Consider the following 24,110-nt stretch of genomic DNA (forward strand, 5'->3'; position numbering starts at 1 on the left):
TCAACAGGAAGGAACTCATGTTTGCACATGACATAAAAAAAAGCAGCCCACGGCGAGTCAACAAGCCGCGGTACCACGGCACAGCCACCTAGGACGAGCGTTACGTCAAGCACTAGCCCTTCCAGACGTCGCACTTTCTCTTCGGGTTCATGTACGAGCCGAGCGGACAACCGAACGCCTGGGCGAAGCCGGCGAAATTGCGGAGCGGCCCGTTCACCCGATACGCGGCCGGCGGCGACGTGCCGTAGCGCAGCCGCTGCCAGGCGTAGCGCGAGTCGACCGCCTCGCAGCGGCCCAGGGCGTAGTTGATGAAGAACAGCTGATCCGGGCTGTAGGCTCGCAGCCCTTCGAGCGCCACGCCTTTCTGAGGATCCACGTACGACCGGTAGAGGGACAGGGCCAGCGGTAGCGCCATGTTCTCCAGCGCCTCGTTCCGCAGCGCCCTGCGCAACATTTGCGACGGGTCACGCGCCAAACTGCACATTTAAGCGAGCACACACCTAAACAGCGGCACCTCTTATTCTTGATGACGCATTTATTTATGATTGCCCATCGATGACGGCACTCAACCGGACAGCTTCTACCCCACATTGGATTTGGTGCATCGGTAGCCTACTATAAACAATGAACGCGTCTCTTTTCTTGCTTCGTATATACGCCACCCGCACCAAATCATGCAGCTCAGTCATGCAAAGTTGCTACGTGCACATTTTTCCCCTTTAATTTTCTGTTTGCAGCATCAGGTCAAAGCCTTTTAAAAAGGGGGCACTGACGTGCGCAGATTGTTTATATTTTTCTTGTGACCACTTTGCATGTGCTAAACACTGTTGCAAAGGTTTTTCACCGGCCAAGCACACTTACAACGTTATCATTCGGTGCCAAGACGCGCCTACATCTATCAAAACTTCAGGAATGTTGCCGATTGTACAGCCGCAAAGATTCCCGCGTAAATTAATGAAATGCTGGTGGTTTACGTAGCAAACCCACTGTGGTGTCTGACTGAGACCAAAGCATGACACTGGACCACGCAAGCGCAGTATGTGCATTTCCTTTTATTCGTCACAGTAAAGCCACTTATATAGCAAAACATATTAAATGACGATGACAATATGTACACTGAAAGAAACGAAAGTGAAACAATAAAGAAGGATACAACACCCCCGATTTGATATGAGGCATGCCGTAGTTTGGGACTCTGGATTAATTTCGACCATTTGGATTTCCTTAACGTCCACCCCATGCGCAGTTCACGTTTTTGCATACCGCTCCAATCGGAATGCCATCGCCGCGACCACAATCAATCTCGCGACCTCGAACGCAGCGCTGTAGCGGGTAGCGAAATAATTTTGTCTAATTAAGAGGCGCTATCTCGTGCGATCGCTTTCGGAGATGACACTTCCAGTGCTCGCTGATTAGCTGCCTGACGAAAACTGGTTGACCTGATTGGTAGGTTGAGCAAAACTGCTCGTATCATCCAACGCACTGCGTACTATATATACTTCACGCGAAAATGATAGTATCGCCGAGCGTGATTGTCCCAAAATACTGGCCCAGATTGCGCGCTCAATGGGAACAGTGGTGTACATACTGGAGGGTATGTGAGCAGCAATGATCATGCTGGAATGCATGATGTATCATCTATAAGTAGGCGACGAACTTGACCCAGGAGATCAGATTTCGATGACCGAACACTGTGCCCGCCACTACCATTGTGCTTTAAATGCAGCTCGAGTCCGGCCAGTGTTAGACTCGTGATTCACAGTTTTACAACGCAGTTGTTTACGCGGACCATTTGCCGTCGTTGTCGGACTACGCTAAAAAGTATCCAGGACCGGTATCTTGTACACGTTCGAAAAGCCGACGTTCGATTTCACCTCGCGCGATTGTCCAGGCTGCACCGATATCGCGGCCTAAGCCAATCTAGTCCAATCGCGTGAGGCGAAATCAAATGTCGGCTTTTCGAACGTGTACAAGATAGCGGCCCAGGTGACCTAGCGGCTGAGGAAAAGAAGGGCTCGATAGGGCGCTTCTTGCGGCAGCCACGTCGATAGTCAAACCAATCCAACCAACCGTAAAAACGGTTGCAGCGCCGATATACGGTGCTTTTGGATTAATGTCTCCGCACATTCAATCCCAGCTACAGCTGTGGGAAGGCCGCGAGTGACGCGTACTCCTGAGGAAGAAGCTGCCTACAGCGAGCGTCAGGGCGAGTTCGCAGTGAAACACGCAAAACACACACACACACACACACACACGCACACGCACGCACACACACACACGCACACGCACACGCACACGCACACGCACACACACACACGCACACACGCACACACGCACACACACACACACACACACACACACACACACGCACTAGGAGAACCGAAAAAAGCGCTCCTAAAGCATGCTCACCACGCAAGCACGCAAATGTGAAAATGAGATTAAAGAATGGTGACAGAAAACATCTACAATATCAACTGCTTGCGAAGTCTCACATGCCTGGTGCAAGACTTGGTGTAGTTAACACACCTTCGCTGTTCGACCATCTTCACGGACTGGAAGGGGCGGTGATTTTTTTGTACACTGCCTTGTTATTCAACGCTTCTACAACGTGTAAATATTAACATTAAAGTAATAGCTGGCAACAATTAGTGACTGTAACTTCTGAGTTGATAATGGCGCTTAATCAATTAGTGTTCTCGATTAGGTATTTTTTTTTAATTTGTTTCCAGAAAAAGCTTGCAAGTAAGCATTTCCCCGATATAAACGGCTTGGATCAGAAGGCATGCAGTGCTCCAGTCTAAGTATTTAATCCGTGGTTATAGCGCGATAAATGCATTCGCTCTCGCTTTGTAATGTTAATGAACTTTCTAACGGTTCGCTAAAAAGATTGCACTACTTATGAAAATTTTTATTTATTTCATATCGTATTGTCACTTCATCATGACATTGAACTAAAAATTGAAATTCTGTAGTTTTACTTGCCATATTCTCGATCTGATTATGACGCATGCCGTAATGGGCAACTACGGATGAATTTCGACCACCTAGCGTCTTTTAACGTGCGCAATGAATTCGTACAAATGTTCCAGAAACAACACAATTCAGCGTAGCAAACATTTCGGTTGTATGAGCGTCAGAAGAGGCACCGAATAAGAGGGAGGATTTCACAACAGACATGATGTCGAAATTACGCTACTTATTTATAATTTTAAGTGCCCACTGTGCCCTTATCTGAAGCTGAAACCGTCATTTTCGCCTTTGTGAACAAATTTCTATCCCAGCGGACAAGAACCAGAGGCGGAATTCACTAAAAAACTTACGAAGAAATTTTGGCGTGACAAATGTCTTGCGAAAAAACACGTATTCACAAGCGAAAACTGTTCGCAAGGTCAGCAAGCTTGCAATGCTGCAAAGGCGAATGCAGTAGTCTAAAAAAAGGCATGTATGTAATGGTAGTGCCGGTGCGAAATTCAGTACTTGCGCCAATAGTAAGCGTAAGTCGATTCGAAAAACCAAACAAGCCGTCGTGACTGGCGACTTAAGAAGAAATTTCTACGAAAGGTGGCCAGCAGTCTTATGAACCTAAGTATGTCTACCTGCGCCGCTCGAGCTAACATGGGTAAGCGTAGGAGCCTGCTGGCCGATTGGCCAAAGGCCACAACTGACAGCCGAGGATGGCGCGTGCATATAGATTTTGTGCCGCGCTCTGACTTGTCCGCCCAAATGTCTGAGCAGTTTTAGCGTTGTTAAGATTGGGGGCTCAATCCCATCACTCGTAAACCGTTGTCAAGATTGGAGTCGGACATGAATTAGAAGGTAGCTGGCCCATGCCGTCGTCCAACTTATCCACGCTGAGGACGTTGATGAAGGCAAGGACTGCTTCTCATCGAGAACGAGAAATATGGGTTTATTTACAGTACAGTACAGTATCAGTCTAGCATGACTGCGAGAGAAAGTACATCAGTTTAACATGACTGCTTGATAAAGTGCACTGAGCAGCCACACACCAGCGGCTTATAAACACTCGGTCCCCCCTCGATCCCAAGGTGACGGAAACGTTCGTCCAGGCATCGTAAACAAGCCGGCTCTATGCGAGACGGTTTGCACACACGCACACACATACACACACACACACACACACAGAGAGACTTCCTTGCGCGAGGTTCACGGTCCAGAGCCGACGTCAGACGGACTTCGTAGAACTCGGGGCTCGGGGCTTGTGTCAGAAAAGGTGCCTTTTATTCCCAGAGCTGACCCCCGCAGCGCGGCCGGTGCCCATTGTCTTGCGTCTTGGACGGCGCGTGGGAAGGCGCCTTCCTAGAAGTTGCCGCGATAACTCCCCCGCTCATAGCAGAACAGGTCGACGTTGGTGGGTTCGGTAACAATAGTTGGCCTGCCGAACGCATTCAGTCACAACAGTGACGAGGCTAGAACGTAACGATGGCGTTCCTAGAAAGTTGACGCCGCTGTCGCAACTGGCTGGTAAAACTTGCACCTCAGCTGGGCCGTTCTTAACAGCGTATAATGGTATCGAGTGGTCACTGCCGTGAAAGGCAGTAAAGTTATTGCTGTGATGCGTGCTTCTGGCGAATGTCTGATAGGTTGTATTTCTGTATGCGCACAATAGCCGGCTGTTTCATACGTTCATGACACTCTATTGGGTAGCAGCAAGTAGAAGTGGAGTGGCCGCCGACGACAGCCATCAAGTTTCCCATATACCTATTTTGGGCCCGCCTGCAATGTTTTATACGAGTTAAAGCTTGCCCACGCTGATAGGGCTGCGGATGATTATTTTTTCAGACGCATTTGAGGGGTGGGGGGGGGGGAGGGGGGACACTACGCTTTTCTCTGTGAGATGAAATAACGACAAAGCACCTAGGTGTCGGTAATTGTCAAACGTTGTAGCTGGTGGACAGCTTGCTACCGATATGCGTGTTGTTAGCCCAGTTTCTATTAACTTGCTGATTGTTTCAATTCAGCGCTAATTCGTCACTGTAGTGTCTGTGCCCATGGTTCCGCCCAAGCTTCACCTTATTGAGCAAGGGAAGGTACCCATAGGAGGCACGGAAATGATACGAAATGGGACGTCACTGCGATGACATATGAAAAAATTCAGTGGCGAATAAAATTTCGTACTACCAGTCATATAAAAATCACGTGGACTGTAGAATAAGTGTTTTGCTGTGAAATAAAATACAGCTCGTGAAAGGGACGAATCATCGTCGCATGAGTTCTCTTGCACTCAATCGTACTAAAGGAAAGCGTGAAAGCACTTCTCTGTGTGGATAACAATTTTCTAGTGGACAGAACCTGTCGGATTGGTTTAGGCCACTCGATCCCATTGCGCTACAAAGATTAATGTCGCCAAGAAGCAACGTGTAATAGGTCAGCAGGGTTACGTAGGAAAGTGGCTTGCAATCCAATACATTGAATTGGACATCACGCCAGCCATTCATTGGTCCAAACGTGCCGTTCGGTGTAAAAAAAAGAAAATACACTCAATAGGGTATCACTACATATCGGCGCACTTACACGCGTTTGTCAGAGACATATAATATCCACCTATTTATAAACCTTGTTTATTTGGCGACGCGCCGGAAATGCGCATGTACGGTTGTTTAAGCGTACACAGGCGTGTCCTACGAATATAGTGAGCCTTCAGACGTTAAGCGGATTGAGCGAAAGTACGCACGCACGCGCGCTCTTCGTCGGCTTACACAGTGGGTAAATTGTATTTTCGTTCGCTTCCGTTTTCCTCATAATTTCTACGCTTGAATTAGACCAACAAAAATTTACGTACGCTCAGCTATCCTTCCTTGCCTATGACCATCATACGATGGCGGCACGGGTCTTTCGGGTCCCGTTTTTCTTGTTCATTCGCGTATATAAATAATGACAGTGACGGGTACCATCGGAGGCACGTTCTTTTCGCTAAGTATTAGCACAGTTCACGGAATCATTCGCACATTTGCTTTTGTTGTGCACATATAGCACTGCTAAAGGCATTACTACATTTTTGTTTTGAAAGCGCAAAACCTGCGGCAGTCCACAGGAAGAGAGGACGACAAAAGTGAGAGCACACGACAGCCACCATCGCCTTATGATTGGCTGAAAATGCTGATTCTAAAACCCACACCCAGATCAGTCCTTAGTAATATGACGTCACTCCAGTCTTTTAGCTGCACCGTGTGATGTTCACTACATCTTTTCTTCCTCTCACCTAAGAAAGCCTTCATAGGCATTCGTGAATACGTCGCAAGAATTTTATTCCATATGGCGATCGTCTTACGGTGCTCCGTGCCTGCTGCGCAGTATTTCAGTCAACGTGGCAGCGTTAACGACGGCAATGTTGACCTGGACTTACGGAGCTGCAAACACTTTCAGGCGTACTCTCACTATGTGAAGCGTGCGGGGCACTGATCACAGCCACCAAAACGCACTGCGTCAGCAAAATGGAAGCATTTGTGTCGCTATAATTTTGCTGTCTCGGCGTGTTCTGTACGGGTAGTGTACAGTTCGATCACTTGGTTTCGTGCGTTTGGATGAAGCTGCGACATTTGTGCGTATTTAAGGTTGTACGTGCACATTGTGTCGCTGGTACTGAAAGCCTAAATGAACTTCACACCAAAGCTGTGGTGGTTTTAGCGTTCGGCAGACAACTCAAGGATTGTCTCATTTATGCGGAAATGCCATGTATATATTCTGCTACAGCGCATGTATCGCCAAGTCGTCAGCATTTCTACTCTCCTTCAGTGATAGCTTCGGCTTCGCATGTTTTTTAACATGCAAAACCCTTCCGTTATCATCACGCTGTGTTAATTTTGGCCCGAGTTTCACTTCGTACTGCGATGCCGCATTTCAGTGATTACAGAATGGCGTTTATTACCACTTTGATACCCCTACCTACACCTTGGCCTCGTACTATATTTTCATTGACGGCTACGGAGTAATAAAATGCGTCGGTGGAACAGTATCGACGACTTGGGCCTGTTGGATCTGAAAGCATATTGAATTTAGAATGGCCTTGTGCTTTGCGCGCATTGGTGTGCACTGTTCTGGTGCTCTTGAATATGTGTTCTCATGAAGCTGGTAAATTCATGGAAGTGCTCTTGTTGTTTTCGTGACACTGACTTATTAGTAGGGCTGCTAATAACTATAGCTGCCACTTGGACTATGATGAACCACCGTAGTTCGAGGCATCTCGCTCCAAGCCTCGACGTCACCAACGTATGACTTGTGACTGTGCTCCGAAATTTCAGTCTGCACTTTTGAGCACTTCGCCTTTGTCGGAATGCGGCCACCTCGACAACTTTTCGGGCGATGCTACCGCCATGCTCGCACACCAATAGCTACTCCGAAATGCTTTCTGAATAATCGTCAAGAGCAGTAAAAATAGTCGCCGTTTATTGGTGCTTATGCACCGTTTACATTGACTTTGCAGTGCCACACGAGATAGACAATCGTGCATCGTTTTCCATGCACTGTTTCCGCGCTAAATTTTTTACCTCCTCCTCCTTAAAGAACAATCAGTATCCATTGCTTCTGTAGGTGCGAAACAAAACGCGTTTTGTTGAAGCACTTCTCGGGTTTATACCTCGATTAGTTGGTGCATGATAGCCATTATGGCGTTCGTATTTTTTCCTGCTAGTTAAACCAAATTTCTGGTGACAGGTAACAGGGCAAGCCGTGTCTCAGACTATTTCAACTTTGACACATTTAAAATTTGAGGCAGCAGAGCCGAAAATAAAATTGGTTGCGTTCGTCACCACTTGTTTAGCTAAAAGAAACTAGTGATCGATGCCTATAATTACCAGGCGTGATAACAAAATTACACTGGCCATCTTCAGCGCCCCACAGCAAAGGCAATGCATTGGGTCTTGAAGAGAGCACAAGGGGTCTGAATTTGGCTTCCTGTGATCTTCGGGACAAAAAAGAAATGGAATTCGCATAGTTTTTTTTTTTTTTGATGTAGAAACATGGGATGTTGTTTACCTACTGTCGATACCAAAGCCTTTTAGGACGCGGCGGGCACCTATATGTCCTCGTTGTGTACTATTTATTGGCCGTTTTCCCTTTTGTTTCCTTTTGCTGCACTAGCATCAGAAGAAACGCGTTTATTGCAGTTTGTATTAGGGGCACGACCATTGCTTTGGCGGTACGGTGGACGCGCGAGCACGGTCGCGCCTGTCGGGAATGCAGCAGACGCCCGGAAACACAAGTTGGCGATGTAAGGTGCGCAGTGGTTTGTCGTAAGAGTTTATAGCCTCAACGACAGGCCCATGATGTGAAATCACGATATGGGGACACCGCGCTTCTTTCATTCCTTGTCGTTCAATGGGCAACCAGCGCTGAAGCTTCGCGTGCCGACAGCAGCGCCGTAACACACAGCCTAGCGAGCGGTAGACACAGTTTCCAGTAGCACACGCAGTGATTTCGTGTCAGCAAATTCACCGATTGTCTTGAGTCACACTTTTCACGGCTCCTCAAACGGCAGGGAACCGACGTGCTAGGACGTAGCAGCGCATGCGCTCTACGCAGCGCGCATGGCCATGGACAGAACTTGGCTGGCCGCATCGGGCTAGACAAACATTGATACAGGCGCACGTTTCTTATCGCTAAATATGTCGTGCCATCTTCGTAGCCTCCCTATCGGACGGTTTCAGCATATTTTAGTAACGCATGAAAAATGTCGTAGCGCCTCCTGGCCAGCGCTGGTTCCCCATACGAGCTTTGCTTCCTCCTCGCTCTCATACGATGTCGTAAGTTAACTGCGCTGCCACTTCAGTGACACTCTTATCTTAGCGTAACAACTTTTTCGCTAAGAGAATGCGTAAGAAGAGCGCAGCTTAGTGAACTCCATCCCAGATATTTTCCCTCATAAATTAAAGCACTGTCTTCACAACTATACGCTCACATTTGTGCGTTAAGAAACTCTTTCATGGATTACGATTGATTGCCAGCATATTCGGGTGATCAGATGTCGCAGAAGGTCATAATAATATGTTTGGTTACATACGACTGTTATGTCCGTGCAAGTAATGAAAGTTATTTTTGATTAAACTTAACCTCGGTGGTTTTATCAACTGAAACAAACATATAACGGAGAGTCATACAGATATCCAACAGATCCTTTAGTAATGCCACCGCAGCGGCGTCCTTCGTTCGGCTTTTGCTTCAGGGGACGACATTATCAATCAGAGACAACTGAGGTGCAGCCACAGTTTCCGAGTATTTGCTTCAGCTCCACGACTAATGTTGCAGAGGGGAGACGTGGAGGCATCGAACATGCGGCGCGATGCCATCCGTCTTCTTCCCTTGTGCCCCACTGTCTGTCTTGCGCAGAGATTTCGTCTAAACATCTTTAGCGCTGTATATATTGTAACACACAGTTGAGCATAAAGACATTTTATTTGTTTACGTTGGGCCAACTTGTGCCCGACAAACAGCCAAGTGAGTGTCCCACTTGGTCGATCGAGTCTTGCCTATTCCGATGGTTGCCGTCCGGCCCGTCAGGAACGATTTAACGTAATTAAAGATGCGCTCCCCGCAGCTGATGTCATTCAGTCCCTTGAGAATGGCCTCGTGGGAGATGTTATCGAAGGCCCCTTTTAGGTCGAGTGCGAGCAGGAGGTGTTCTCCTCCCTTCGGGATGCCCTTGAGAACTTCTTCCCTTAGGATTAGGAACGCATCTTGAGCAGAAAGTCCCGGCCTGAAGCCAAGCATGGTGTGCGGGAAGAGGTCACCGTCCTCTACGTAATGTTGGAGGCGGGTTTCGATGACCCTCTCGTACAGCTTGCCGAGGCACGAAGTCAGCGAGATGGGACGCAGGGCGTCGATCGCGGGCTTCTTGCCGGGTTTGGGAATGGTCACGATTTTCGCGTGTTTCCACTCGTTTGGTACGCGGCCCTTGCTCCAGAATTCCTCGTTTAGGTATTCGGTCAAGTCCTGGATGTGCATCGGGCTCAGGTTTCTAATCATGGCATTCGTGATTTTATCAACTCCGGGAGCTGTGTTGCGCTGTGAGGCTCGTGCCTCGGCATACACCTCTTCCTCCGTGATGGGAGCGTCCAGTTCTGGTCTTGGTTCTCCTACATATTTTAGGAGGCAGGGTTGTATGGGGTCGCTACCCAGGTATCTGGTTTTTAAGGTGTCGATCAAATCCTGGTCGTTTCCGGGGAACTTGTGAGTGATTTCTAGAAGCGTCCGACTGGTTGTCGATTTCGCCTTGTCGGGCTCGATCAGGCAGCTTAGGATGGCCCACGTCTGCGCCGTACTCAGGGTACCCTTGAGCGAGGTGCAGAACTGTACCCAATTTTGCTGCGTCAGCTCGTTTGCGTAATTTCTGGCTTCGTCTGTTATTTTCTCGATTCGAAGACGTAGCTTCCGGTTTAACCGCTGTTGTTCCACCGTTTGAGGAGGCTCTCACGGGCTTCCCACAGGTGTAAGAGCCGGCGGTCGACTTCGGGCGTCTCGACCGTGCGCTGGATGGTTTTAGTGGTTTGGATGTGGGCGTCCCGGAGGTGCTGCATCCATTCCGCTATGTCTGTTATACCGTTTTCGGGCGGGGGGTACTGCCTAAATGCCTCCCAGTCCGAAAGCCTAATTTCGCGAATTGTTCTCTTGAGTTTCGGCGTGGATACCGAGATGCTGAGGATATAGTGATCGCTGCCCAATGTTTCGCCCAGGTGCGCCCATAAGTATTCCCTTATGCTTTTGGCAAATGACAGGTCCGGAAACGTGTCTCGACTTACACTGTTGCCTACTCGGGTTGGTTGGAGGAGGTTGGTTATCAATTCGAGGCCCATTTGGTCAACCGCATAGAGGAGCGACCTTCCCTTTTGCGTGTCTTGTTGGTAGCCCCAAGTCATGTGTCTAGCGTTCATGTCTCCCACAACTACCAGCTGGTTGCAGCCAGCGGCTCTCGCACTGTCGTAAATGATGTTGCGGAAGTCGTCTTTCTGAGCCTTCGGCGGGCGGTACAAATTCAGGATGAAAGTGCTACTTCTACCCCTCTTCTGCGGGAGGACTTCCACTAGCACGTGATTAACGTCATGATGTTGATAATGTTGTCCCACGGCTGTCACCGTTTTGTGAACTAAAACCGCGACTTTCGGTGATCCCGCGTGTTTAATTACGTAGTAACCCCGTAGCCTGATCGGCTGGTTCCCGACCTTCTGAAGGCAGATGACGTCGGGGGGGTATAGGTGATTTTGGATGAAGAGTTGGAGTGAACTTGCCTTCTTGTTGAAAGAGCGACAATTCCACTGCCAGATCTCGAGGTGTTCGGGCGCGCTGCGCGTGGTGTTAGCCATTGCTGACGTTCATGTTACCACCGTCGCAGTTGTCGGCGTCCCTGACGCCACGCACCCGTGTTGTTTATGCGCCTGTACGCCTTGATGCGTGGGTTGCTGATCTCGTCGTCGACCCGCTTGCGCGAGCCAAACTCAACCTTGCGTATTCTTTGGTCATCATTAATAGGGGTGTGCGTCGAGCCATCGGCTCGCCGCCACCGATGCTTCCTGTCGGCGAGATCGGCATGCACGCCATTGAAATAGGAAGAGACACGTACTTTTTTTTAAGACAGCCCAGCTTCGTTTGAGATATTGCGTTGTGTTGTTTAATTCTTTTGCCTGCCTCAAGGATAGAATCATATCAAGCAGAGGAACGACAGAAACAAAAGTAACGCTGCTCTCCATGCGTCTGCGCATCCTTGTCGTCACAAGTGAGCGTAAGGTGGGATTCCGAAATTTCTCCTTCAAAAGCGCAAAATGAGGCAACGAGGAGAAGCAGCGGCCTCTGAACGTCGGAATCACGGCCTGATGGCCTTGGACACTGTAGTTGCGGGTAGAATCGGCGATATGTCTGATAGCGCCATCAACGCGAGAGATGCAACGTGTAGCAAGACAGAAATTTCTTGCCCCGTTGGTGTTTGGAAGTTTTCGCATTATTCCAGCCGTTTAATTCGAAGAAGCTTTTCTACATTTCTATATATAAAAAAAAATATTTTTACATATATGCTGTATGGGGCTTTTCTTTTGTAGCATTCATATAAAAATTGAATCCAATTGATACCGATAGCTGCATCGAACTGTGAAACAGTTTCGACGTGCATGTTAAAAAAGTTATCTTTTTTTAAAACAATTGTTCATACGAGCAATGCCAACCTTTATACTAATGCAGGTTTGTTTCTTTCAACCTGGTAATCATGAGTTAACAAATTGAGCAAATTTCTTTTCTACGGCATCATAACATATTTGCGAAAAATTTTCACCTACTACAGAAAAAGAAGGCATTTCGATTCTTTTTTCTTCTGGGAAAAAGGACGTCATAAGAAAGTTACATAAGCAAAGGGTGATTATTGTTCAGAACAAGTGAGTTAAGTTATTGTCCAGTCGCGAATGTGCGTCATATCACCTGCCGATTGGTTGAGAGCTTTAGGGCTGAACCAAGCAAACTTTGGTCTAGGAGGGGTCTGTCTTTTTTTTCTGTTTTTCTTTTTTACGTAAAGCATATGGTATAAAGACAATCTCATCCAGAACAAGCGGAAGCAAGGTTAACGTATGTAGTGAGTGCCACGTGCGTTCATGCCGGCTTAGCAATTCTAGACGAATTCACTGACTCTTTGCTCAACGGAAAAATGTCTCCTATAAACCGAGACATAGCCAAGGAGAAAACAATTGCTACTACGACGCAACAGCAAGGCTCTGCATATTCGTGGAGAAAGGAATATACAAACACACTCAACATAGACGCTTTTAGGTATGTACCGATATTGTTTTAATATGTCGGCTGAGGGGCAAAAGACTGACAAAACGTTTTTTTTTATTATTATTTATCTCACTTTCAACACGTCTGCATTGGGTCCTCCCAGCCTTCAGTATGAAAAGGCCAGAATCTCAACAAGTTTAGCAAAGAGGGATGTAGCGAGACTTTTAAATTTGTGGTTTTGGTTTCCACGCCGCCGCCGGTCGTAGCCGACACGGCGCACAGCTCTAGTCGCGACTCCGCGACGGCGCACCAGCTGCTTGCTTGCAATAACACGTCCGGTTAATAACCCCTTCAGTCACGAATTATGATGAACTGTCGGTACATGTGTGAAACACAGATAACATTATGCCAGCATGCTTGAGACTCAACTGATAACAAATCAAGGTTGCAGAATGACTCTTCGTGCATATTATTATGGGGCATCATAATTAGAAAGTAACTAAATATTTCAATTTTGTAAGATCAGTCATGCTACGTTTCATTCAATTACATGCACAAGTTATTTATTGGCGGCAAGCGTCTCGAAAAATAAAGAACAAATATTTCGAGGTTCGCGTAAAAACGTCACGTAAAACACGGTAGTGCCTTCACCAAAGCGGTACTCTGTAATGATACATAACACTCAGACGTGAAATGGCACTAACTTGGGTTGGAGAAATGTTAAATTTACCCTAAGCTTAGTCTTTGTGCTCTATTGTTTGTTACCACTGCACAGAAATGGAAAAAAGTAGGTTGCGTTTGCAAATGCGGACACCGTGACTGAAGGGGATAAGAGCTGTGCGATTTAATAAGTGTGCACATGCAGCTTGCGCTACGACATAAACGCTGAACAAAAAGGAGTTTATATTTAAATACGTCAAAGAAATGTCTTAGGGAATCTGTGCAAGCGCGCAAACTACGCACAACCAGCGCGTACGCATATGATGGACGTATTGCGACGGCGGCTTCTTTCTCTATGGATGAGGATCTCCTCGATAGAGTCCAAGGTCACTCGCCGTGAATGTCACCTCACCGGGTGTGCACCTGTACATTGAGGCCGGCGTGTATTTAATGATAACAGAGCCCGCAGCCACAGCGGTGGCTTCGTGGGTGCGGCGTTTTGCTGCCGAGTGGCCGGTTTGATTCCAGGCAACGCTTTAATGAGGTTGGGGCGCAAAGATGCTCGTGCTCGCTGAACCATGCCCGGTCGACAGACGCTTGTCAGGCGAGGGTAGTACACGATCTAAACTATATGAGGATTTGCCCGAGTGCTAGCGGAGTGAACATATTGATTGATGTTTCTGGGGCCGCACTGGTCCGTCCAGTGTCGGATTATTTTTGCGGCAATTGGCGCAGAATGCGCGCGTATGAGGCAGAACTTGAGCAGTTTAGAGGAAGGATTCGGGCAGATAGATGAAAGGAAATGGCAGGCTAAAGTGTACAAACATCTCGATTTAGTAAGCATGGACACATAGCATGCGAGGAGGTGAAAAAGTGTGGCACAAACGTGTAGCGTAATTTGAGGTACAAGTAGACAACCCGGAGTCATCAAAGAGAAAGGCACAAAAACAAACACGGGTAAATTGGATGTATAGCACGGAAACAAAAATGTGCCCCGAGATTTATGAAGACGGCAAACAAGAAATATAAAGGGAACATATGCACGAAAACACTAGAGGTAGTAGCTTACTTTTTGAAGCCCGAGCTGTCTGCCTGAGAACGACAAAAAATTCATCAGAGACACTTAAGACTGCCTACGTGTGGGAATGCGAAAGCATTACAATCGCTTAGCTGAAATGTTTTCGCTTGATGTGTTCGACATGCATTAAAGTTTTTTTCCGCTGAATCGGTGTCTGCGTTTGCGTATACGTCGGCCACTGGCTTCAAACAATCCGACCATTCTGCTGCAGAACCGGGAATCTTTATTTTATGGCTAATGGTAAGCATGTCGTGATTACGTCGTCTTCCTTCGTGCTCCCTTTCTTCGTCCTCTCCGGCGTGCTTCCGCGAGCGACCGCGCTTCACAGCTGCCGCGGAGGTCGGCGCTTCTGGGTGCATCGCAGTAGACACGGATCCCACGAGCAAGTGACGCGCCGCAGGCAGCGACGTGACGTGTGCAATGGCGCGCGCACCAGGCTCAACGCCACCTCAACCACGGCGCCGCCCTTGCGTCGAGGAAGCGCGCTCGTCTCGCACCCCGGAGGCCCGGGTTTGATTCACATCAGGACCTACATTTACCTAGTTTTCTTTACGAAGCCACCAATTTACATTGTTTACAGAAACCTGGCTCACTAATTTGACGTGAATCCGACCATCTTCCAATGTGTTTTTACTCTCCGCGCCGCCGGTCAATTTTATTACCATCTTTCAGACACGCCTTCGACAAAAACGCTGCATTTTCGTGTAATAGGGCATATAAAGCTTTGGCATTGAAGTATACCGGAGTAAATACGTAAACACGGTGAGGCGAAAAAGTCCGGAAATGACGAGCACGTTGTAATGGAATGTCAAGATGTTCAAAAATCCAGGATCGTAAAGAAATTTTTGAGAAGTGCAAGGGTTTTACACTGATGGGAGCCTTAAAGGGAAGCTGAAGCGGTTTTCAATTTCCATGAATTGCTGGGATTGGGAAGAACAGACCTAATAATTTACGGTTCCGAAATTTTTTCTTCGTTTTGTTAATATAAGGGGCGGAAATCGCTTTCTAAATCACCCCCGCGGACACGCCCCCATCGCTTCCCGGAGCGCCGGGTGAGGAGGTTACCAGAGGAGAGAACCGGCGAGAGTGACGTCACTGGCGGGGATTGAGCTGCCGGACCGGCGTGCTGGCATGCGCTGGCATGCCTCTTTCCGTCCTGCGCTTTACTGAACGACGCTACGAGAGATTTGCCGCCGCCGCCGCTGACGTTTGTTTTGCGATTTTCGTAAACTGTTCTTTCCTTCTGTGCTGCGTGAGTGCCTACAGCCAAGGGCGCCCAACATGCCCTCGTTCTGTGCAGCAATCGGCTGCGCGAACACACGCGAGCGAGACGATGTGGTGTTTCACAGGTTCCCGAAGCACAAGAAGCTTGCAGCGCAGTGCGGTGAGGAGAGATAAGTTCATGCCGACGAAATCAACTGTGCTGTGCTCGGACCATTTCCGCGATAGCCGGATAGCCTTACGACAAATGCGGAAACGCGTTGTTGCTAGCGTTGCTATACTCCGTTTCATACATCAGGTGCAACGCTGTGGAGGCTTGAGATACTTCTTGCAGTGGCTGCGTTCGCACTTGGAAAAAGTTCGGTGTTTCTTGACCCAATTTTTGAGAAAACTTTTCATATATAAGCTCAGTTCTGAATGAAAAAAAAAAGAATTTACCCATAGAAACAATCCGTGTACTTATACGGCTGCTAACACGTTCTTTTAAATCAATTTTCTTGTCGGCATTCTTTAATTGCAGCCCGTCGCGGCAGCTTCACGTGCATGCTCGCACGAGCAGATGCCGCTGGCACGCTGCGAACCATAGACGGAAACGCGCGCAGTAATAAATTTTGGTAACCGGACTTCGTGCGTAGCTTCCACAGCGTTGCACCTAAGGTATAAATTGGAGTATGGGCTTGCATAGTGACATTCGACGTACGGTTGCAGTTATCATGTTTACCACACGGCGGTGCTAAAACTGCCTAATATCTTTATGTCAACACTAGCATGGAGCGCGTATACCGATTCTTGATCGAGCCACAATCGCAAAGTCGTCGAACCATATTCTGAATATTGCACATATAATCACCCTGACCATCTCGATCTGGATGTGTATGACAAGCAACTTCCATGACTGTACCTCGCAGCACTGCATGTGCGCGCTTTGAAACGCGGCACTATTGTTCGCGATCGTGTATCAACGCTCAGAAAACCACGGGACTTCAGGCAAGCAGCGGCAAGGTGCTTGACATCGCGGAATTGTACCCGTGTTTACAATCTAATGAGAAGTTAGTGCTTCGGCATTCTTCCAGCAGCAAGTTCCCAGTAACACTTTAGCGCATTTTTTCTCCCGTCATTGGAACGTGCAGCTACATGAAAAAAAAAAGCATACGTAACAGCTAAGATTTCCAGCGCGCGAGAAGGTGTACACATCGCTCTCGGCACACTCAACATCATCGTTGCCGCCGTTGCCGCCATCGTTTTCCGTATCGGCTGTCGGTTCGAACATGTACGGCGAAAATACAAGCTGTCCGAGACAGCGAGAACGTTCCATAATGCTTACAACTCAGCTATGCAGCCAGAACAGAACAGCATGCTACGCCTGGCTACGCTCTCAAACGGCGGCGCCGACCGGCGACTGCCGCCACTGACGTCACAGCGCCGCCGACCAATCACGGGCCACAGCGGCGTTCGCGCGATACCCTGAGGCGCTGGTGCGCGTTTTCATGAAAAAACAGCCGCTTGTGTTTGTTTCCGCCCTTTTTGAACGAGATATTCGTGTTCAGGGGACTCAAAACTGTACAATGCCGCAGAGAACTCATTTTTTTCGAAAAGTGTTTCAGCTTCCCTTTAACTGCTCAGTGGCGAAATAAGTTTATTGTAGTGGAAAATAAGCGTATTAGTGGAAAAAGGCATCGATGAGATGTGGCCGAGCAATGTAACAAGCATAGGTAACTTTGGTAAAATTGTTATGGCAGAAGTCATCTCACGATGAAGAGTGTTGATGGCAATGCGATTAGCATTCGAGCAGTATAGCGACACGCCATATTTCAGAGGTCAAGTTTGTTTACTATCTCTAGTTCTCATCGTGTGCCTTCTGTTAATGTGGCTACAGGTGACATAACCCGGCATCGCCCAATGTTGCCATGGCACTCAATTTTCAAGGTAGCCCATGAGCATGGCGGCATGCTGACGACGGCATGACACCGACCCACTGCCAATTATAGAATTAAGAAGAAGGAATGTCGTCATTGGAATGACAAAGCCCGTGTGACAACAACGGCGTGATGGCATTAAGATGACCATTCGTTGATAATGAGGCTGATGTGCTCTCGATAGCATGACGACGACGACGTGAGGACAATTAGATGACGACGAGTACATGAAGGCAGTGATGTGACGACAACGGTATGACGACGACCGGATGACAAAGCTGGAATGAGGATGGCACGGCGACAACGAAATGACAACTGATGCTAGGTAGCGACTGCCTGACGACGACTTAATGAAGACGATGACATGACAGCAGCAATACATATTCGCGTTTGAATGATGGCAGCACAATTACGATACAATGACGAATAAGAAATGACGTCAATGTGCCGAAGAAGACTGCACGACAACGACGGAATGACGGCAATAAGGTGACGCGACTGAAGGGATGACTATGGTAAAACGACTGCGCAATGACAACAGCACAATGGCGTAACAACGATGGTGCTGTCACGAAAAGAATATACCGAGGGCCCGTTTGCTTTCTTTCCGCGAGTCATCGACGCGGGGGAAGCCTTTGTACAGAAATAACGGAGACGGCACCGCGGTCATGTGCTACCGCCCGGCCACCGCCGCCACCGCACCTGACGTCACTACATGCACGTGTCGCGCCGTTCCCACGCTCGGCCATCTGGGGCGTCAAAAGCTGATTAGTTAAGGTAAAAGTGCTCTTGTATATGGAGTGTTGACGGGACCATTTTTCGGCCCCTTAAACTCCGGCGCTTATCGGATGCTGTCGGCCTGCCTGATTGGTCGGAGTAACGAAATAACCCATTGACGGCGAAGCCAGCGCCTCCCGCCGGTCCGCGGGTCCCTGATGATACAGAAACGTATTTAAGGAATAGTTTGGGCAGTTTTGAGGAGAGCAAGGAGACAGCAGCGGACGGCGCAACTTTACCACGGGAGACCAGGCCGGTCAGGCAGGCCGACGACGACGCGTATGACATCGTTCTGTTTGTAGATAATTTTGTCAAGTGTAAATTTAAGGTAAATAGCCAGTGAATAAACCTAGCTGTTGGAATGCTACCTCTCGTCGTCGTATCTGCGGATTTGGACTTGCCTTGCCAGAGCTCATCCCCCTTCATCTTTGTCTCCCTGGTGAGCTGATGCGTCAGATATCGAACGGCTGCGTCACTTCGCAACAACGCGACGACCAGTATATGACGCGAGTCAGATGTCGAAGCTAGAATAACGAACACGGGACGACCACGACGGCATCTCGATGGCTGTATAACAACAATGCAGGACTGCGGCTGCATGATGACGCAATGACTACGAAGGCATGACAACGGTAGGAAGAGAATGGAATGACGACGAGTGCATGACGACCACGGCGTAACGACGACTGTATCACGAAGTCTCTATGACGACGATGCCGTGGCGACCACGACATGGGGAGAGTCGAAAGATGACGACGATTGCACGACCAAGATGGCGTGATGAAGACGGTATGGCAGCGGATATATCATGGCGGTTGTCTGAAGACGACACGATAACGACGATGGCTCACTACGCAGCGTAATCACGATTGAATGACATCATAATTACAACACAATGGTTACGAAGGATTGACGTCCATGGAACGGCGAAGGCTGTATGACGGAGGTAACATCGCACGATGACGACAGCATAACAAGAGTCGGGGGATGAAGTTAAAATCGCGATGTTCGAAACACCGTGATGGTTCAGGACAACGACATGACGAGAAGCGATTTATGAAGCTGGAATAACGACGACTCAACATCCACGATGGCATCACCACCGCGAGGACACACCAAGTGGCCCAAGCTGGTAGACGACTTGTGTCCCTGGGTCGGCGCGAGAGCACAGACAGACAGATGTGTGTGTGTGCGTGTTTTCCATTTCTCATTTCCCTTTCTCCCGCGTCAACTTCTTGCCGCTAAACTAACGAAAGTAGGATTTAGAAAGAACACTTTAGCGGTCTACACTTATTAAGTGTTTCTCAAGTGAAGCTTCATATCTGTGACATTGGCTACGCGACCTATTCGACAGGAAACATAGGACGTGCTTGCGAGGCAGTGTGGTATAAGCGGTTATTGAGGCTCTTACCAGCAGCCTTTGCGGCGTAGTGAAGCGCCTGCTAAGTGTTGCGATTCGTTGCGAAATTTTGGAGTCTCCACAGGAAATACAAAAGAGAAAGGGAGCGAGAGGTCACCTCCTCACGTTGCTATTGAAATGGGTCATTAGCGATCAATGTTGCTGTGATCAGTGCATGAGGCCGACGTATGACAAAATGATCAACTTTGGTAGCAAAGCATGAAAACGCGTATGCAAAATACAAAGCAGTGCTAAATCATAATAGAAAATCGAGTCCCTCGGATCCCTTTTTTCTCGCTCATAAAACCATTCGGTTCTTTGTGCAGTTACTTTGTTATTCATACTCTCGCGTGCAGTTGCGATCAGTATTTCAACTTTCTCCTTCATTAAAGCCATAGGCCCATTCGATATACATCAAACATATTCTTGGCATGACGCGTAAACATTGAGGCGCCTCCGACGAGGTCACTTGCGTGTTTCTACCATTTTCAGCGACGATAACTGCGTCGTCATTGCCCCAACGCCTGCTTTGCAAATGCATCGCACCTACTCGATGTAGTCATGGCGTTCATCATTATTGATGATCTTAAAAGTTAAGTCAACAGTAATTATTTTTAAAACAATATGCTAGATGCGCAAAATCTGCTTGCATATGTGGTATAAGCGCGTTGGCGGACACAATTTTTTACACATTTTAGAGCCTTGATTTCTTATCGTTACAAATATAACTTTATGCGGTAATCTTGACAACAAACAGTTTTTTGCAGATTATGCCTTCGATTACTGTAATTGTTTTGTGAAGATTGTGTCCGCCAACGTGCGTTAGCCGCCTGTTCATCGCTTTTTTTGCTAAAGCTGCTGTTAGTTTACCGGCGAAGACCCTTTACATGCGCCAAGTTGAGCTCTAGGCATTAGGTGGGCTTCTACTGCTTCAGACTACGGACCAGAAGGCTGGCGCGAGGCGTCGCTCACCTCGTCGACGATAGCTGCTCGGGAGTCTGCCTCTCGGGCATGCGCATGTAGTGGTCGTCGAGGCACTCCTTGGCGCGTAGCAGCCGCCTGTACACGGCCCGGTCGGACACCTTGGCTGTTTCAATGAGCGCTGCCAGCAGTGCAGCCACCACCTTTACGCCGGCGCGCGGCAGATGATAGAGCCAAAACGCGTCGCCCTCGTAGGCGCGACTGAACAGGCCCATGGGGAACTCGAGCGTGTCCTCGCTCGCCCACACGGGATCCGTCTCCGTGGGCCGGCTCTCCCACGAGACATCGAAGCCGGAGTCGTCGATGGCCTTGAGCCGGTTCCTCTCCACCGCCTGGATGACCGGTTCGAAGGTGTTGATGCCCGAGTAGTGAACGTGGTCCGCCACAGTGCGCGCGTAGCGCAGCCTCTTGTCCTCGTTGGTAAGCCAGAAGGGCACCAGGTACTTGCACGTCGTGTTCTGGAGCCTGTCCTCGTAGGCGCTCTTGAACGCAGGCTGGAGCCACGACAGACCTTCGATAAAGTTGAGGATGGTGTTCTTGGCGTTCTGCACTATGTTTTCGACGACTGACGGCTCCATAGAGGCTTTGAAGACGTCCCAGTGCAGGAACATGAGTATGAAAGGTTCGATGTTTGTAAGCATGCGCAGGCATGTCACCTCCCTGGTGAGTGACTCATTCCAACCTGGATGCGTCGCAGTAGAGATGGTGGCTAGCTGGCGCATCTTCTCTAGCAAAGGTGCGTGCTTGAGGTAGACTTTGTATCCAAGGAAGTTAGCGATGTCCTTTGTTCGAAAAGCCCGCAGTAGAGACGCCAGGCCTTTCGCGAACGTCTCGGTTTCCATGCGGACGTACGTTGTCCGGGTCACATTGGCCACTCCATCAAAGAGAGCCCTCAGAAACTCCTTCCAGTTCCACTTGTGGAAGCTGTTCAAATCTGACAATTTCAGTAGCAGAGGCTCACCGGTTGAGCCTGCAGCGAGCTCACTGAGCTTTTTCTCGACGTTGAACAGCGTCGGTAGTGGCACGCCCGAGGCTGCCTTGGCAACAGCAGAGCTGTACCACTTCTCGTGGCTGTTGCTCACAGTCCAAAAGTCCTTAAACAACAGCTGCTCGGATGGCGACAGCCTCACGACGTGCCGACCCTCTCTGATGTCCTGGTCGAGAGACACCCTCACGAATGGCGACACTGCAGATGCTCTGGCCACGCGGCCAGCTATTTCGGCAGTCTTTGATGGGTCTCGATGAAACGGAAATCCTCCCAGGCCCTGGTGTTCTAAGATGTTGCGGAAGGCTTTTCGGGAAGTCTTTACGCCGGAACGGCAGTTTGCGAATGCCTTGAGCATCCACCGTTGCGACTCGTCTTGGAGCTCCTCGAGCACGGAGTCGTCATCTCCAGTGCCGTCCGTGCGGAGGCGCGCGGTTCGTTCTTTCAGCTTCGCCACCAGCAGTTCTTCGATGGCCTTTGCCCGGAGAGTGTCTTCGGTGACGATTGCCTCACCCGGGCGCAGCGAGTCTCGCAGCGACCACTGGCCGCACACGAACTCGTAGAAGTTGCCGCACGGGTCGGCCGACGGCTTGAGCGACTCGCGCACATACCGCGCCAGAGCCTTGCAGCTGCGGTCGTCGCAGACCGGTCGCTCGACGCTACGCTCCACGCGAGGCGACATCCGGTCACCCAGCTGGCGCAGCATCTTTGCCGGGGCTGCCGTGGTCTCCTCGGTGGCGTTGGTCGGGGGCTCCGTGGTGGTGGTCTCGTTGGCACTGTCGGTGGCGTTGCCGGCTTCCTCGGTGGCGCCGTGCCAGAAGATGCCGCCTAGCGGGAAGCGTATCTCGAAGTAATAGAAGCCGACGAAGACAAGCAGCACGGAGATGACGAATGCGAGCAGGATGACCAGGTCGACCGGGTGGTAGCGGTACACGTGGCCCGGTGGGTCTTTGGCCCGCTTCTCGATGGAGCGGAACAGCGACTCCTCCGAGGCGGACAGCATCCTCTCGCTCTTCTTCTTCTTTGCTCGTGACCAGTGCTCGCTGCCTCGGGACGTCGACGCAAAATCGCCGTGCAGTACCAAAGAAAAAAAAAAGAAGAAAGGAAGGAAGAATGAAAAAAAGTAAGAAAGAAAGGGCGCAAGAACTTTCGAGAAGTATTGACCATTGGGCTTGTTGGTAATCCATACTCAAGGAAGAATGGCGCAAACGAACAGGGTCGAAATAGAAAACACGTACGAGCGCAGACTAGCAAAAATGGATTATTTTGAACAACATGCAAAATATATACCCTGTCATAAGCACATGTAACAGCTTAATGGATCATTTGATGCTTTCGCATTAAAAGAAAGAATAGTGTGCTAAGAGCAGCCATAAAAAAATTGAAACGAAATTAGAAAAGAGGTATTAACGGGGCAAAGAAAAGACCTTATTAATGGAGAATTCGCAGTATAAATTTCACTGAAATGATTTGTGTAGAGAGACGTAGATTAAAGTTGCACAAAATGAGAATGGGAATGATTAGTCTTTAAATAATCAATTTCTAGCTCATGCAGACTCACCGTTGGCCTCGCCGCGCACATATTTCTGGGCTTATCATTAAGGACTGCCTCAGCAATCTCGTTCGCTATCTTATGTTTGTATCTTGAACGCACCTTGGTTTCTTTTATTAACGGTTTGTACTTACATATTTTGCAATGTATGCACAGATTAGACGACGGTTGCCATTTCAAAGAACGTCTGTATTCGATTAATCGGTTATTTAAATACCCCCCAGTTTCTGCAATGTATCACGTCCCGTAGGACAGGGAAATGTGGTACACTACACCCTTTCCACAGTCAACCAATCAGTCACGATATATGACATCACAATCACTCCACTTCTGTCTATTACACACCTTCAAACTCCTTTCCTACTGATCTTGCCGATGACACTATAAAGAAAGAAGGAGGTCACTCGAAGCTCCACCTTGCAAGATTGTAATGTTGTGAAATACTCTGATAATACTATCATTTAAAGTCTGACACTATGCTATAGTCACATTATTTTTGTGGCGCTGTGTCCTTCTTTAGCGATACTGGATCACTACCATTCTCACTTTGTGTAACTTTAATCTCGCCTCTCTACACTAATGATTTCAGTAAAATTTATACAGCGAATTTTACCCTATAATAAGGTCTTTATTCTTCGCTTCATTGTTACCCCTTTTCTCACTTCGTTTCAGTTGAGTCTGACTGCTTCAAGCGTACTATTCTTGTTTGTCCGTTTTTCATCCGAAAGCATCACATGGCCCATTGAGCGAAAACACCCATGTCTGTCATCCGAAAATGGCACCCAAGTTCCCATTGGCTGCGACGCGAGGTCACGAACGCGCCTCGACAGAGC

At 48.7% G+C, this 24,110-nt stretch overlaps 2 protein-coding genes across 2 annotated transcripts in view; one reads left to right on the forward strand and one right to left on the reverse strand.

The window, feature by feature from the left end:
* On the reverse strand, positions 1–22,767 carry LOC135908169 (neprilysin-1-like). Its single transcript, XM_065439917.1, has 2 exons — positions 20,732–22,767; positions 1–443 (listed from the first exon to the last, which is right to left on the reverse strand). Exons 1-2 carry the CDS (start codon positions 22,726–22,728, stop codon positions 113–115), a joined length of 2,328 nt encoding a protein of 775 aa, XP_065295989.1. The 5' UTR covers positions 22,729–22,767; the 3' UTR covers positions 1–112.
* LOC135900526 (uncharacterized) overlaps positions 1–24,110 on the forward strand; it is a 1,275,659-nt gene that overhangs the window by 718,839 nt on the left and 532,710 nt on the right. The window lies entirely within an intron of this gene.

The sequence above is a fragment of the Dermacentor albipictus genome, chromosome 3 (genome assembly GCF_038994185.2).
Source record: "Dermacentor albipictus isolate Rhodes 1998 colony chromosome 3, USDA_Dalb.pri_finalv2, whole genome shotgun sequence".
Lineage (NCBI taxonomy): Eukaryota > Metazoa > Arthropoda > Arachnida > Ixodida > Ixodidae > Dermacentor > Dermacentor albipictus.

Bases quoted from the DNA above. Each gene is read 5' to 3' on its own strand.
- LOC135908169 (XM_065439917.1), bottom strand. From the start codon at position 22,728: ATGCTGTCCGCCTCGGAGGAGTCGCTGTTCCGCTCCATCGAGAAGCGG. The intron at 444-20,731 runs GTGAGCGACGCC...AATGTTGCGCAG, and splicing joins GAGCAGCTATCGTCGACGAG to GGCGCTGCGGAACGAGGCGC.